General features: G+C 43.1%; 1 protein-coding gene across 3 annotated transcripts in view; it reads left to right on the forward strand.

Moving 5' to 3' along the window:
- Positions 1–16,076, forward strand: part of LOC102195210 (ERC protein 2) — a 159,138-nt gene that overhangs the window by 98,827 nt on the left and 44,235 nt on the right. For all 3 annotated transcript variants that reach the window (XM_013910740.1, XM_013910742.1, XM_013910741.1), the window contains one exon: positions 13,620–13,767. In XM_013910740.1, coding sequence (XP_013766194.1) covers positions 13,620–13,767 — 148 coding nt within the window. The remainder of the gene's footprint in view (positions 1–13,619; positions 13,768–16,076) is intronic.

Consider the following 16,076-nt stretch of genomic DNA (forward strand, 5'->3'; position numbering starts at 1 on the left):
CACACACACACTGACGTATCTGACATGTCTCCGATCCATTCTTGACACAGGTCTCCAGGTTCAGGATTTACTGAAATCAAATGTGTGTGTTTGGCCTCAGGTTACACACTCGATTGAATTAGAGAAATGGTGCGCACGTGCACGAGGGCTCAGTTACACACACACATGCAGGAGCAGGGACCCAGATCTCTATTAAGTTAAAAAACAGAGTTGAGTGTCTTCTTCCATTGCGAGGGCTTTTATGTGATAAGATCAGCTCGCGGTGCTCTCCTATTCAAGATTCCTGAGCACATCAAACGACAGTGAACCACATCACACAGACAGGAAGAACTCGGCTCCATTAGCTTTCCCATAAAGAACATGTGTGTGTATGTAACAGGAGAGCTACATTAGCCACTACAAAAGGTTTATACACACACACGGGACAAGCAGCGAGGAATTCATATCGACCTATTCAGAAATAAATGAGAATTAAAATAATGGTAATTAATTAATGCAACTTTGGTGCGAGTATATGTGTAAGAGCACGCATACTATCATTGAGCGAGACTAGGCAGCCATCGTGAAGTACCTTTCACCTTTGGTCACCTTTTTGAGGAGTTAATTTGAAGCCTTGTCTAAATTGACTTAAATCTCCGTGGTCACGGCGGCTTGAAAACTGCATGTACTGCACTGCGTGAATCAAATCACCAGTCAAGTCAGTCTTAAAATGAGGTTTTTAGCTTTTTCCTTTTTCCTGTGGAAGCTGTACGTCTACCACAGTCTTTGCTGTTGTGGGAATCCTCCGTAGATCTAAATTGGGAATTCTCTGAGTGCCATTGAGGCTTGCTGAAACCTCTTTGGGGGCCTCTGTAGAAGAAACACACTCGCAGCACCGTTCCATCTCTTCGTCCTGTCGTCATGCACAAAGTGATGTCTCTCTTATGAGGTGTTTAGTGACGGAAGGCCAAAGAGACGCCCAAAAACAGCAAGAGAGGAGCAGGAAGACAAAGAGAGAGGAGCGCAAGGGTTGGGGGCAGAAAGAGAAAGGGGTTGACCAAGATTGAGTTTACCCGTTTTTCTTACATTGATTTGAAACAGATCTTCACTTTGTCTCCTGTCCAAGCCACAAGCAATGAGATATCAACCTCTGCTCAGGCTCCAGGGGATCTAATTCAAAATGAATGTCCATCAGTTTATGTCTGACTTTACTTGTTTACTATACAGGAAGGAATTGAGAATTAGGTAGCAGAAATGTAAAGCATGTAATGTTTCACATTGCACCAAACAATAGAAGAGAAAGTAGAAGGAGAAGGATTGTTGTCATAGTTTGGGTAAAAACAAATGTCTCTTTGACAGGATGAAATGAAGACGCTGACTCTCAAACGAAACCATCTTAATTTATATTAATCCGAAGGATTAGACTGCCTGCTAGCATTACAAGCCTTTCCTTGCCAGTCAGCAGTGTTCTGCTGTCTGACGTTAACATTTTATGCCGAAAGACGACATAAAAAAGCAAATGGTATTGTTGCCACAAATGTCACCGAGGATAAGTGCACGGAGCAGAGCACAAATGTAGCAGAGGCTAACCTCTTAGTGTGAGTTGTGGATGTTGGATGGTAGTGCAAAATGCGTAAGTAGAGAGGGAAATTAGTAGATGGTGAGGGGAAATCAGAGGGTGTTCAGAGAGTTATGCACTATGGCAGGCCTAATTGCTTGTGGCTCCTGTTGTGTGTTTGGCTTTGTTTGAGCATGTCCAATATAACCAGTCACAAGGGAGCCTCTGCCAGAGCAAACACACACTCTAACACAAGCCTGAACCATAGAGAACGCTTTTATGGTGCTGAAGATCTCAGTAACGTGACACCTAGGGCAAACACTGAGTAATAAAGCAATTGCGGAACATTGTTTAGGTCCTCCTCCCAGCATGGTTTGTTTATCAGACTCAGAGTGTCTCAGTTTCCTAACATCAGTGTCCTGACATGTCACTCCGGGAGCTCAGTGCATGATAAACTTGTGAATGTGTACACGGACACATTGGCAAAAACAGAACCAAGCGGGATAAACACTGAAAGCTTTCATACACATATACAGAGAAACACAAGCCCACGTGTCTGCACGCACACCGCACTGTAGACATCCTGACATGTCAGCTACAGGCTTTTCGTGCCAATTGTTCCCCAAACTTCTGAGCAATTTCCTGGCATGTCTGACTGCATGACTGCAGATAAAAGAGCAATAAACATATCTTTCTTCTGCTAAAATGCTCCTCACCTTCTTTCAGTGTTGCTGTTCTGTGACGCAGAGAGATGTCACAATGTTTGCACATGTGTCTGCACCTATGCAGCAGATCTTCTGCAGCACCGAGGTGGTCTCCAGGCCTTTTTCAGACAAAGAAAAAAGAAAGCTGTTTGTTAATGCATCACTGTACAGCTCTAAAATGAGACCTTTATTTCTTATTTTTTTAGTTGTAAGTAATGTTTTAAACCTTTTCTGAGCTCTTTTCCCATCTGTAATACCGTCTTTCTCTAGTATATCAGCGTGTTTTTCTTTAAGACACACCTGCATTTTCTCTGCCGTGTCAAACAGTCAGATTTAGTGTTAGGGAATTCACAGGGGAAAGGGAAGACATCCACACGTGACACAGATTGTTGTAGGAAGCTCTTCGGGCTGTATTATACCTGAACACATTGTCAGAATGGCTTTGACAAAGAGCAGCTAAGTAGTGGGTGAGAGACCAAAAAAAAGATCCCACCCTCATCCACAACTTTGCAGTGTTAATGGAGCAACATCACATATCTACACAGAACAACACAGTACTAGCTGCCTCCTCACAGGATGCACACACACTTGCATACATACTGTGGATGCAGTTTGAATTTCTTTTTATCTTTGACATTTAATGTAGCCCTCATAAGGCGACCAACGTGTGTTTAGAAGAACATTATAATGAACTTAAACTCCTCAGACTCCTAAAATTACATTGAGATGACCACAAAGTGATAATTTAATAGTAAAGGAGTAAAAAAAAGAAAGAACATTCATGCAGACACACAATCTCCTATATGTAATCATAGCCAGAAAAAGGACTCAGTTGAAGCCATTATTAAAATAACTGTGATGTAATGTGCCAAGGGAGCTGAGTTGGATGTGTATGTTATCTATCTGGAAATCAGTGAGTCTGTCAGCAGCATGTAACTGCACACTGCCACAGGTCTCTTTATTAAAAAACAGATGTATGCTGGAATTTATGCACAGGTGTGGTGGAGGCCCAGCAGAGCATTTATGACGTTGTGTGTGTTTATCTATGAATATTGTGTGTGGATTCATTTATAATTCCAATGCATGAGAAAGTAGACGAAGGGAAACTGGTCTCGATGGGAGCAGCTCAAGGTTAGGAGAAGAAAGTTCCCCTCTCTGCTGCAATTATCAAAAGGCGCACACTTTTGCTGTTTCATGCTTGCATGTGCATTTCTGCGCCTGTGTGTCGGCACTTGCAGCTTTAATTTTCATACCCTCATAAAGTTTGCAAAGCCACACACACTCAGTCTTACAAGAAGTCATACAAGAATTGGAATAAAGAGAAGAGTACAAGCTGTGCCAGTGTCTCTTCTCACACGAACCTTATTCACAACAGCTATACTTTCGGGTAGCGGGTGGGGGATGTGTCTATTGGGAATTCACACCAACCGGCGAACCTGCACATCCAGTGACACAACAGACTGAATGTTCCAGAGGCCATCATCTGTCTACACTAGCTTCAAAGTACAAATTACCCAGATTACAGAGCGGCGTGGTTGTATGTGTGAGACTGTGTATGTAGGTGTGTTCTTGTGTCTACCTCCGTGTCCACTGTGCACCGGTGCAAGTCATTGTGTCTGCAAATGTCCCGTGAGTTTGTCTGAGTGTTGCTTTCGCATGTGCGTGCCTGTGTGCGTGCGTGAGAGCCATAGAGCGAACATGCTGAAATATGTATTCCTGTTTTTACTGACGGGGAAATAATAGTGACTTCTTTAAATCAGAAGGCCAGGTAGTAATCATGTTTCCTTTGATCCCATGATCCTCACTGATCTGTCTAAATATAAGCAGACTTGTCCAGACCTGGCACGACTCTTAATCAACACCCTCACCTGGACCCCTGTGTGTGCACATTTGTACATTTCATAGACTTTCTGTCTGGCCCCATATTTTATGATGTATATGGGTACAACTCATTACTTCTATGTAATTAAATTTCATAACCGGTTTTGTAAAACACAACTGTGTCGCAGCATTTATTTACTGTTAATTCTTTGAAAGGAGCTGTTTTAGTAGCGAGCACAGTCTAGTTATGCAGCTTTTATATTCCCTGAGCTCATGTGGCTGTGATTGGAAATAACTCCGATTGGCTGATGGAGTGTGGGGTGAATGTTAGTGTGACCTTGTGTGTCCTTTACACAGTGACGGGAAATAGACGAGTGTAAGCTCCAACGAAAGCTATAATTCTGAGAGTAATACCGGCCAAAGGAGAGTACACACATCTTCTTTATCACGCACACGTACATACACAGTTTGCTTAGAGTGAAGTCCTAGCTGTGCTGTAGTAACCACATTAATTGGGTTGTGTAATTGTCTGGCAAAGCATTGTGGGAAACAGCCCATACAGATCTGTCCCTTCACCTCAAACTGCTTTTTAAACACGGACCTATCGTCATGACAGTCCTGTCCAGAAAAATGCTGAACATGTGTGTGTCTGATTTAATGCCTGTGTCTTTTTGTGATCCCCTGTTTGTGTGTGTGCGTGTCTATTGCTTCTTTAAGGGAAGTGAGTGTGGTGGCCTCCCATCCCACCGCATGTCGGCTGTGGTTCAGCTGTGGTCCACCGCCAGGGCCTGCATTTGGAACTCAGAGAAAATACACCAGGGGTACTCGCTCTCACTGTTTTGTGGACCCGTCTTTCATCGGTTTGTGTGTACATGTGTATTTTGGGTGAAGCTTTGTATGTGTGTATGTGTTACAGTGCACCACAATGTTGGACTCTCTGCCCCTGACATTTTTAAGGCCTTTTGGCCCCGCGTCATGAGTGCGCACTGTATTTCCAGGCTGAAGTTAGATGACCGGAGTGAGAGAGAACCCATGCCGAGGACAGGAAAGGCGAGGGGGATGAGGGGAGAGAGGCAAGGCGGGTAATTGAAGGTTTGAGGGTAATATTTAGGCCAAGGATGGCTGTTTCAACGTGTTTGCGTAACCTCCTTGAACTTAATATTTAGCCCCACTTTGGAGTGAGTATAGGGCACGCCAGAGCAGAATAGAGAATGATAGAGGGAGAGAGATACCGAATGATAGAGAGGTCCAAGTCCATGGCGGAGGTAATTCCATTCTCTTCTGTAGAGAATTGCTCCTCTCTTTGATTAGGAAGAGAAAGGGAGGAGAGAAGGAGTGATGGAAGGAGGCCTGAGAAGGAGAAAAAGACATTTCCTGTTCAAAGGCCTGTGATGATCTGTTGGACAGAGGGTTATTATAATGCAGTGGAACATACAAGGCCATAAAGACAGCGTTTAAATGACGCAATGCAGAAGGTGTTTCTTTGGAGCTGACTTTAAAGACAGTGTAGAGTAGATCTGGTGCAGGAAGAAAGGGAAAGTGGATTCTAGCTTAGCTCTGCAGCAGATTAATGACTGTGATTGCAGAGGGTTGCACACATTAGAAGAAATGTGAAAATGTCATGAGGATATTAATCAACGATTAATATTTTGTATTGAGGAAACCAAGGTGGCTTTTATTGTTGCAGATGAAAAAAATCTAACAGTTTCTTTTCAATGTGCATTATGTACAGTTTGATATTATGATGCTGAAGAACTGTCTGAGCATTTAACTATTTATACACTGACTATTACACACTTTCTGCTACTGCATATGCTTCTCCCTCCCTCAGTGTAGGTGTGAATGTGTGTGTCTTCTTACACTGTGTGACTGAAGCTATGTTACTCTTACCCTCACCTCTCTGTCAGATGACAGGCAGCTTTAAAGAATCCAGCTGCTGTGTGTCTGTACTTGTGTGCGAGACAGAGCAGCTTTGCACGTGTGTGGTACAGTGCAGCCTCCTGTCTTGTTTCTTGCGCCTTGGGGAAACACTGTCAGTCAGTCAGCTGAATGACAATAAAGACAGAACAAACCTCCCTTTAAGCGAATGGAAAGCCCTGCTCTGCTGTTAGTAGGTTTCAGGCCCTGGTGTCAGACAGCTCTTGTGATTGGTTAAAGCTTTGACTTATCTGATATGGTTTGTGTCTTTATCACACTCACACAATGAGGTTACACTGGGAAATCTATGCCTGCACACACACTTACTTGGCCAAGCTCACATGGGCACACATGGAGCTATCCAGAAAAGATGTTGTTTTAACAACATTGCTAATTTACCTGGGACTTAAGGGAAATAAGGCTGGACATAACAGAGCAGATATAATGCAATTAGTTGTTTTGTGGTTGTATTTATAAAAGAATAGTTCAATGTTTTATTCAATACATTCATTTGCTTTAAAAAGTGCAGAGTGATGCTCGTCTTAGATCTGTGTGCTTTTAAAGTGCAAGATTCAGGATATGTTCAGCTACGTTTGTCTGCTCTGTTCATCCCCTCTATAGAGTTGACCGCTGGCTGTGGGCAGACACGTCTAAGCTTTGTACAAACTTTATTGTTACAATAAGACGGTGGGTACACGTCCAAGCTCGCTGCATCTGGCTATGTTCTGGAAAGAATAAGTTCCACCAAGTACCTTTATAGAAAACCCATCAAACCCTAAATAACTTTCGAAGTGTTTTTGAGGTATTGGTTGGCATCTTATAGCATTAGTGAGGCTAGCTGTTCTCCGTAGGCCTCATTCACCAATATGTGTATGTTTGTGCATGGTATATTCTTATACTGTGCAAAAAATAACTGCACATGCAAAATTATTACCGTGTGCACTGACCAGTTTTGTTCTTACCACCATGTGGGTGTTAGTGAATCATTCTGATCAATCACACCAAATAAATCAGCATGCTCATGCATTCTGCATGCTAGCTGCATACTGTCACGCCCCCCGTTTCTCTATAAAAAGAAACACGTTTACCTCGGGGTGAAGGGAAGAAAGTGGATGTTGCAAGAGAGGAAACTGCAACACTAAGAAAAAAAAGAAGAAGGTCTGAAAACGTGGTGTCGGTGTTGGATGCCAGAGAAGACATACCTTTCCAAAGTGATGATGGTTGAGAAAAAAACAAACAAAACCAAGACTTGGGCGTGGAGAAAAAAAAACAGGGGTTTAGCATATCGTTTACCCTGAAACACTCACTTTGGCTAAAGAACAACAAAGAAGATTTCTGACAGTAAAGATCAGAAAGACAGAAAAACTGATCGTAAGAAAAAGATGGTAACTGGGACAAGAAATACCTGATCTGTGGGGATGGACAAGAAATTCATGGCAATTATTGAAAAACATCCATATTCTTGAGCATTAAGACGGTAGGATTACTAAGTCTGTCACATTAACGCATTGGCAAAATTGCAAAATGCACCGACAGAAGATGAATGTTCTGCAGGTAATGATGCGTTGATATCTAAACAGTGATTCAGTCAGTTCATTTCAGTCATGCATACACTGGTCAAAAACAAGGAGTGGTGAGAATGGGGGCAGTCTGCTAAGAGAAATCATACACTGTAACTGCAGGTGTTAGAGGAACAGTGTTGTAATTCAGATGTTGGAGGCAGCTTGATGACAATTTTCAATATAAAGGAAATATCTGTTAAAAATGCTGTGACTGTTCGGAGTCTCCTCCTTCCTCTGACACTCAGTTAAGTTTAGTTATAAGTCCTACAAATGCAATCTAAAATAAGGCCACCCACAAAAATACCTTAGAGTTGCAAAACTGACACTTTGCCTCTTTTTAGTAAATACTAGCAGTAGCTTTTTAAATGCAAAAGCGGGATTGTGATAGATTTGTTTGTAGAGCACAAATAATTTCATGCACATTTGTGCGTGAAAGATTGTATTCATGGTTTACTCACAGATTTGTGCTTGAGCTCTGATTCTGAATGAGAGCCTTGTTCAGTTGTTATTCTAAGCAATCAACCTGAGCAGAGGTTCACACTTTATGCACAGATATGAGACTGATATTGTTATTACATCACCCTCCACTGAGTTTTACCAAACACACCTTGATGCTTATTTCTGTCTGTAAGAGAGATAAAGAAACAAACAACCAGCACTGAAAATGTACGGCCGCCTCAACTTGGCATTAATGTTCATTTACATTCTTGCTTGTTTTTGATGTTGCAAATTTTTTGTTTCAAGACCAAATGCACTTTTCATCTCCTTTGTCTGCAATCGCACGGCCACCTGGTCTCCTGCACTCGTTTCCTCTCCGTCTGGGTCTCTCTATCTCTCTCCCCCCTCTTTCTTTCTGGAATGCAGCGGTGGCCGTCTGGTCCTGCTCATCTCTGGGAGCAGTCAGCCATCTCTCCTCGTCCCTGCTCCAACTCTAAACATTTGGCTAGTTTTGGCAGATTTGTTGATTTTTGTCCCCTCGTATTTTCCCTCTTGTTGCTGTAAAACTGATACATACTCTTTCAATTAGACTCCCACCACCACCCACCAGTCAGAGCACTAGTGTGGGAGTGGGGGTTAGCAGAGTAAGTGCGTTGTATATTTTATTAGTGAAGTGAAAACACACATAACCTGGTCTAGTTCTGGGAGAACCATCTGCTGTCATGTTTTTTTCTTGGGAAGCGCAGCTCAAGGTTAGCATGTGAAATTTGAAGCTCACAATTTACATGTAATGACCTATATACATAAAGCAACTGCTCCAAAGGAACAAACAAGGCAGTCATGCAAGTTTTATTTGTGGTGGGTTTGGATAAATCCTACCTTGTAGATTAAGATAAATAAAGGCTTAAATCCGGCCGAGCATACAAAAGGAAGCGGATAATATGTGGATCTTGCATGTGGCTGCAGGTTAGCTGCTACAGGTTAGCATGGAGCTAATCCAAACCAAGGCAGCCAAAACTAGGACCTCATAAAAATAAATTTTACCCACATTTAAAGTTAAGACACGGCTTTATCCTCTCAACTGGCTTTGCAGAAAGCTCACCAAATGTAGGTTGAGCGTGTGTTTTATGTTGGACATAGACTTTTCCCTACCTTCTTAGCTGTAAATAACACATGACTCCAAGACCATAAATAATAGTGTCACTCAACCATGCCCCATTCTCATGTCCTCTGCTTGCTCTCACCACAGGCTTCTAGAACTGCCTAGACAGGGGCCCCCAGACTTGCACTGCACCTTTACACACCCACAATCAAGAAACCACCATAAAGTGCCCCAGGAATGTTTCTGCAGAGCCGGACAGCTAAGTGGTGGAAAGGCATGATCACAAACGGGAAGACGTCATAATAGATGGTTTGGGAGCAGATATTAGAGGACTCCCCGTGTTCCTGCAAACAAAATACATCATACATGCACACATGGAGATGAAAGCACAAATGCATTTATGGACAGGCAAATACATGCACACATGAATATGCAGCACATGCACACACTGCGCTTAGGGGTAGACAGTATTGACGGTTCCCTTGGGCATCGCACAGACGCATCTGTTTCTGTCCGGCTGACTCTCCACGCTCATAATTTCAAGTAAGTCATAACACAAATTATAAACACATATCCCTCAACCGTGACACCTAGGAATAACAACATGCAGTGCGCTGAGCTGATTTAGGGTATGCTGGGACTCCTAAATCTTTACCTTTGCTCCTTTCTTCCCTTCCTCCTCTCCTCTCCCCTTCTTTTCTTCCCTCTCTACTCTCTCTCATGCAACACAGGTGGCACTCAGTCTTGTCAAACACGTACTCCCTTTCTCCTGCTACCTTCATCTCTTGCCATCTTTTTTATTGTTTGTTTTTTCCACATTGACACATCCCTTCTCTCCAACTCCACGGTATCTCTTCACATCAAAACCTCACTCTTTGATGTGCCTACGTGTGAACGTACCCAGTTTCATGCTCACTTTTAACCCCATCTTAACCCTTTTGTCTCCCAGAAATCTGCCTGACCTGACAGTGTACCGCGTGGCTTTGTAAAGCGCTCTGAGCAGCAGCTCCACCTCGAAGATGTCTTCATCACCTCTTCTTCTTCTTTCACTTTTTCTTTCCATATTGTCTCCCCCCAACACACACACCCTTCACATCACACAGTCATGTACTTTAGCCATCCATCTCCCACGTCTGTAGATTCAAATGTCTCAATATGTCCCAGGGACCATGAAGCTTCAATTGGAATCACATGTTGTAGCTGAGCTGAGAATTTCACCCCTTATAAATAAAATGTCAGTTCAGCTGTTCTGCAGAACCTCGCATTTTTCTCACAATACCAAAACTATAGTTGAGCTGTGGGAGATCTTTATTCAAGGCTGCGCGGTTGTTTGTCTGAGCATCGTGTTTATCATGTCAGCTAAACTACAGTTGCCTCGCAGAGGAGCTTTTTGACACCAGGGCTCCAGCAGTTGGATTTATACGTCCTTTTATTAGCATACCTCATGACCTTCCAGTGCTTGGGGTTTGACTTTTATGAAGACTAATCACAAGTTTGTCATGAAAAACCATTCCATTGTCACCCTTTCAATTGGGGAGGGAAATGAAGATAATCCTTTGTTTGTGTGGGACAGGCCAAGTTAAAGTTAAGCAGGGAGTAAGACAAGAGAGGAGGAAAGAAAGAGGGTTCACCCACTCAAGATCAGCCAGCAGATAGAGCATCTGTCTTTGTGTGTGGGGTGTGCTCGTGCCTGACAGATGAATCCTGTCTTCTAGATTAATGTACATTGCAAGTCTGTTCAACAACTGAGGCCAAACGGCCACTTAAATGAGATGTGATTAAATACTCCAGTGTGATTCAGGTTCAAAGACTGTTAGTAATACTAATCAGCACACGCACACACAGACACACACAATCACCGACTGTAGGAGACGAGGTTTACAGGCAGACTAATCACAATAATGCCCCTTTTTTATTGTTTTAGGAAGACATCGCTCAGCAGAGTCCCGCAGCACCACTTAGTGAGCACCCACAAGGAGACTTCACTGTAACGCGCTTTGTTAATTTAGAGACTGGAAGCGATTTAGCTTGCATTGAACCATGGCAGCCACGTTGGCTCAGAGGCTTCATTTTGCTGGGCTCAGAGCATCTCGGGTTCGATCAGCAATCTTCTCTTGGGACTGACGTAGGCGAATGCAGGTGTAATGAAGGTGGCGACTGTTCCCTCAAAGACGGCAGCATATGCCACGCTTCAGCTGTAATTTGACACACGCTGTAATTATATTTGAGTTAAGGGTTTCATTGCTGCATTGACATAATGTCTAAAATGGATGAATTCAAATAGGACTGAAGAGAATTATAGGACATTTCTTTAGATGGAGCTTTTTCTGGAGGAAAATTCATCCTTGTTATATTATAAGTGTCTTTTTTATTATTAGAAAACACAAGTTTATTCAACAGAGACAGTGTAAATGTCCTTCATGAAGTGCTCAGAAAGTGGTGGCTCATTTCCTGATACATTCACAAAAAGTGGGGTTGATTCCCTGAACTTTTAAAAGCACTCTCCTCTTGTGCCATCCTGGCTTTGCCCGGTGTTTCAGCTACTTAAACTGTAGAAAGTCCCATTCTTAATGCTGTGCAGTTAAAAAGGAATAATATTGCATTCAAGCATTCGTGCTGTATTTACTGCAGCATTTTGACCCGTAAAGATAAAATTCTGCAGCTGTGTGAACTTTATCTTAAAAGAGATCCGAGCGTTTGCTGTGAGGCTGGTTGGATGCGGTTCAATATTTTTGTGCTTCCATGTCTGGCAATGTGGTGTAAAGATGGCCATCCTGCATGTAGGCTTTGGCCGTTAATCTGACACAGTGTTTATGATCAGTGACATGTTGTGCTGCATTCCTTGCCCATATATGACTCTGTTCATCACCTCTTCACTCTATTTAACGCAGCCAAAGAAAAAGTAGTGAAATGGGCACTGCTGTTGTGCCATTCTTTAAAATCCAGAATTCATCAGGTTTGTTGAGCTTTGTAATGGTGAACTGTATGAGGATGGATTTTATAAACAGGATGTGGATCTATACGGACTTTATTTATTCATTTAATTCTTTAGCTGATTTAGACTAAGAATGGCCAGCTCAAGAAAAATAAGCCTGCAGTCTAAGACACGTGCTCTGTTACAAGTCGTGTGTGTGTGTGTGTGTGTGTGTGTGTGTGTGTGTGTGTGTGTGTGTGTGTGTGTGTGTGTGTGTTCGTTCCCATTACAGTGAGCATTAAAAGGAAAAACACTGGAGGTGTGGGGAGACGAAAAGTGTCACTTTGGTCCTGCGCCGTGATTAATGGTGTGATTAGCTGCTCCAATCCATGTCAGAACCCACATGCATGCACACGCAAACACATGCGCAAGATGCAAGTACACACCAATACACAAAGAGCTATTAATGGCCCTGAATGGGAGAATCCAGATGCGGCATGCAGATAATTGTACTAAAAACATCAAATGTGGAGTCCCAGGCCAGCAGGACTTTATTCTGAGTTCAGCATGTTTATTTTTCGTAATTTAGTTATTTCTGCAGGGACTTAAATCATGGAATAAAAACACCCTAATGCAGGTCAATTTTTAATAAAGACCGAAGTGTATTTTTAACGCACCCTCCTTTCTCTTCCTCTACCTTTCACCTCACACAAACCCACAGATGACCTCGACATGCTTGTTTAATACCCTCTTAATTTCAAATGCCCTTTAACAGTCTGGACTATTCAGCTTAGAATAACCTAAGTGTCTGCACTGAAGGTATGAACCGGTGAACTAGTTTGGTGTGATGATCATTCAGACAAACTTCTCAAAAGATGAAGACAAAAGAAAATCATAAAATGAGCTGAAGTGTATTTTGTAGGAAAGTGTGTTTAGAGCTTCTTTTTGCCATTTATCTTTTATTTTTGTCAAAGAAAACAACATAAAGAGCCAAAGCAGAGGTTTGTCCATGCCCGGCTAACTGTGAGAATGTATATGCTTACCAAATTTAGTCACAAATTTAGATCAAACACATCCTGCTGATGACTGTGATGAAGACAGTCATCACTGATCTTCCCCAAACACACAGACTTTATGCAAGATCGAGCTCTGTGGGATTAAATTAGTACATCTGGTTGTGTGCATGATGAAGTTTGGTGGTATGTCCTCCTTGCCCCCCTGCACCTGTGGACAGTCATTTGAAGCCACCCCCTCTGTACACAGTCACAAACACACACAGACACTGTGGGAACCAGGGGTGACATAAGAAAGATGTCATATCCTGCTCAGTCTGCTCCATTAGGTCCTATTACACTATTACATGCTCATGAGTCATAGTAAGGTACCACAAATACTACACTTAGCAGACCACTTCAAAGATGTCTGCTTCTTTTCTGTGGAATCGCTGTCTGAGTTTAGGGAGCGCTGGAATTAGTGAGCTTCCTGTGACATCTCTATACAGCTGCGGTAGGGCTTTCTGTAGTCGACACCTGTCTGCTTTCTAAATATTAAAAACGTGACGTGACTTGCTGTTAACACTTTACCCATCAGTCAGTACGGTCCTTTCTTTTTCTCGCCCTGTCAGGCAGCAGGCTTTGCTTGCAGCCATCAGTGAAAAGGATGCCAACATCGCCCTGCTAGAATTATCCTCCTCCAAACGCAAGAAAGCCCAGGAGGAAGTGATGGCTCTGAAGAGGGAGAAGGACAGGCTCATGCACCAGCTCAAACAGCAGGTAAATCCACCATATTTAACTACAAAGATATTTGTTTTGCCTTTTGGTCACATTTTACAACAGATTCTGGCATTGCTACTCAAAGCAGGGCTACAAATTCAAACCTGCTGCAGATCATGATCGTTTACATTAAAGATACCTCATGGGAAGAGTTTAGAGTTTTAAAACTAGGAACAGATAGATGTTAATAATTGCTGGTAGTTCCACGCCTCTAACCACACTTATTGCATTTAGTCATCAAAAAGTCACTCAAGCAGAAGCTGTGATTCCAGGCACGTAAACACATACGCAGAGCTGTTCCCTCAACAGTCATGTTGCAGCCCGAGTCGCACACGTATGTTTGTATCACCGGTGAATCACTAGCAGACTTTTCTGGCTGACATCTTGCGGTGAAACGGAGATAAATCCCAGAACACGCGTGTACCTACACACATTCACCTATTTCCCATCCTACTCGCAGTATGACACGGGACTGAGAGAAGTATGTGGATCATTAAGGTCTAGTCAGACCACATCAGTGACTGATCTAACATGAATGTTAATAGTAATGAGCTAACAGCAGGGAGTCCATATATACGATCTCCTGAGTCACAGGGGCTTCTGGGAAAGATGGTGCATTTAAAAGTCAACAGATGCAGTGGCTGCTTGTGCATGTAAGTGCGAATCTATGTTTGTTTGTGCCTCGTAAACGGGAAAGAGGTTCGGGGGGGGGCAATTCCATTGGAGGAATTTCAAGGAAAGCCTATTATCTGTTAATCGCCATTGGATTCGTCATGTTTTCCCGTTGGGTAACTAGCAGTTACAGTACACCTGATGATGCGATGAGCTCTAATTGCAACGGTGTGGTCTGTAGGCCCAGGGCAAGAACAAAGGGGTGCAAGTGAAGAAGAAAAGTGAGGGAAAGCTGATGACGAGCATGCATTCCACATGCATGCTTTCTTCTTTTTCGTGCATGCAACTAGTCTTTACTTAAAGTCTTTAAAAATGCATGTGCATGTGCATGTAAATATTGGATCTAACTGCAGTGCTATAGACACACCTTGTCATTTATTATGCTAGGGAGGTCGTAAGGTAAGTAGTTCCTGCATTACTGTGGTTCATTTTGCAAAATGAGCTCTCTGGAGGTTGTGTTCTTTAACATCACACACACACGAGCTGTCTGTCGACTGACCCACTGACACATATCAGGATAGGGTGCTGTCCCCAGGTCCTTAACTGCAAGTGTCGGAAGGAAACTGACCAGGAAATGCCAAAGAATTATGGGACTCGAAGTCTCTTAGGAGAAAATTGATCTTGACACAGCAGATAGATTTACAGATAGCTTTGCCCCGTCTGACCTCCCCATATCCCTCTTTTTCAAGATCTAGTACATATGTGTGCATGTGTGTGTGTGTGTAAGGCACGTGCTCGAAGACAAACTTTTCTTTCATTGGACTTGCATCCCTTTGAGGCAAAGACCTTCTTCAGCACAGACGAACCCATTTGCAAACACAGAGACACACACGAAGAGTGTAGCGCTTAGATTTGTGAGGAGAGAGTCCGGACAAATGTGTCCCCATGTGGGAATACTCTGCAGCCAGGTGATGAATGGCCACAGATCAGTGGTGCTGAGAACAGAGAATTCTCATTCTGTGACTTCCTCTCCTTTTTTCTTTTTGCACTTGAGCATCCATCCTCTCATTAAGGCTGACTTGTGTAAGACTATTTGCCTGCCTGGAGCTGGGTGCTGTTCTGTTTTTACTAATGTTGCACATATGCAAATACACCCAGATGCAGATAAAAAGGAGCGTGTATAAATGTTGTGAAAATGGTGCAGCCTTTCGCCAGCTGCCTGTTTATTTAAGTCCTTTCTTGTCAGCCTCTTGTGTCCATATGTGTTAACACAGCCTTTCTCTAATCAGGGCAGGGCTGTGATTTACGGAGGGCTTGGATTGAGGTTTGGGATGCAGCTGTGAGCACAGCAGCCGTCACTGCGGCGCTCGGCCCAGCAGCTGCACGTTGTAACACAAACACACACACTGCACAGGTACAGCCCACGTCTGCTTTGGTTAGAGGTGTCAGTAAAGACCTCTATCCCCCAGTAGTGCCACCTGCGCCTGTTCGAGACTGATCTACAAGCAAACCTGGAGGCCATTACTGTGCTGTTTACCTGGCAAAGCTACTAATTAACACGAATTAAAGCACACATTCAACCTCTCAGGCATTTTATGTGTGAACACCTTCTTTGCACTTGCATGCAGGAATGCTTCAGTACGAAGAGAGCAGATGAGTGACTGTGTGTGTGTGTGTGTGTGTGTGTGTGTGTGTGT

This window comes from Pundamilia nyererei, unplaced genomic scaffold (genome assembly GCF_000239375.1).
Source record: "Pundamilia nyererei isolate P.nyererei 1_Seehausen unplaced genomic scaffold, PunNye1.0 scaffold00047, whole genome shotgun sequence".
NCBI lineage: Eukaryota > Metazoa > Chordata > Actinopteri > Cichliformes > Cichlidae > Pundamilia > Pundamilia nyererei.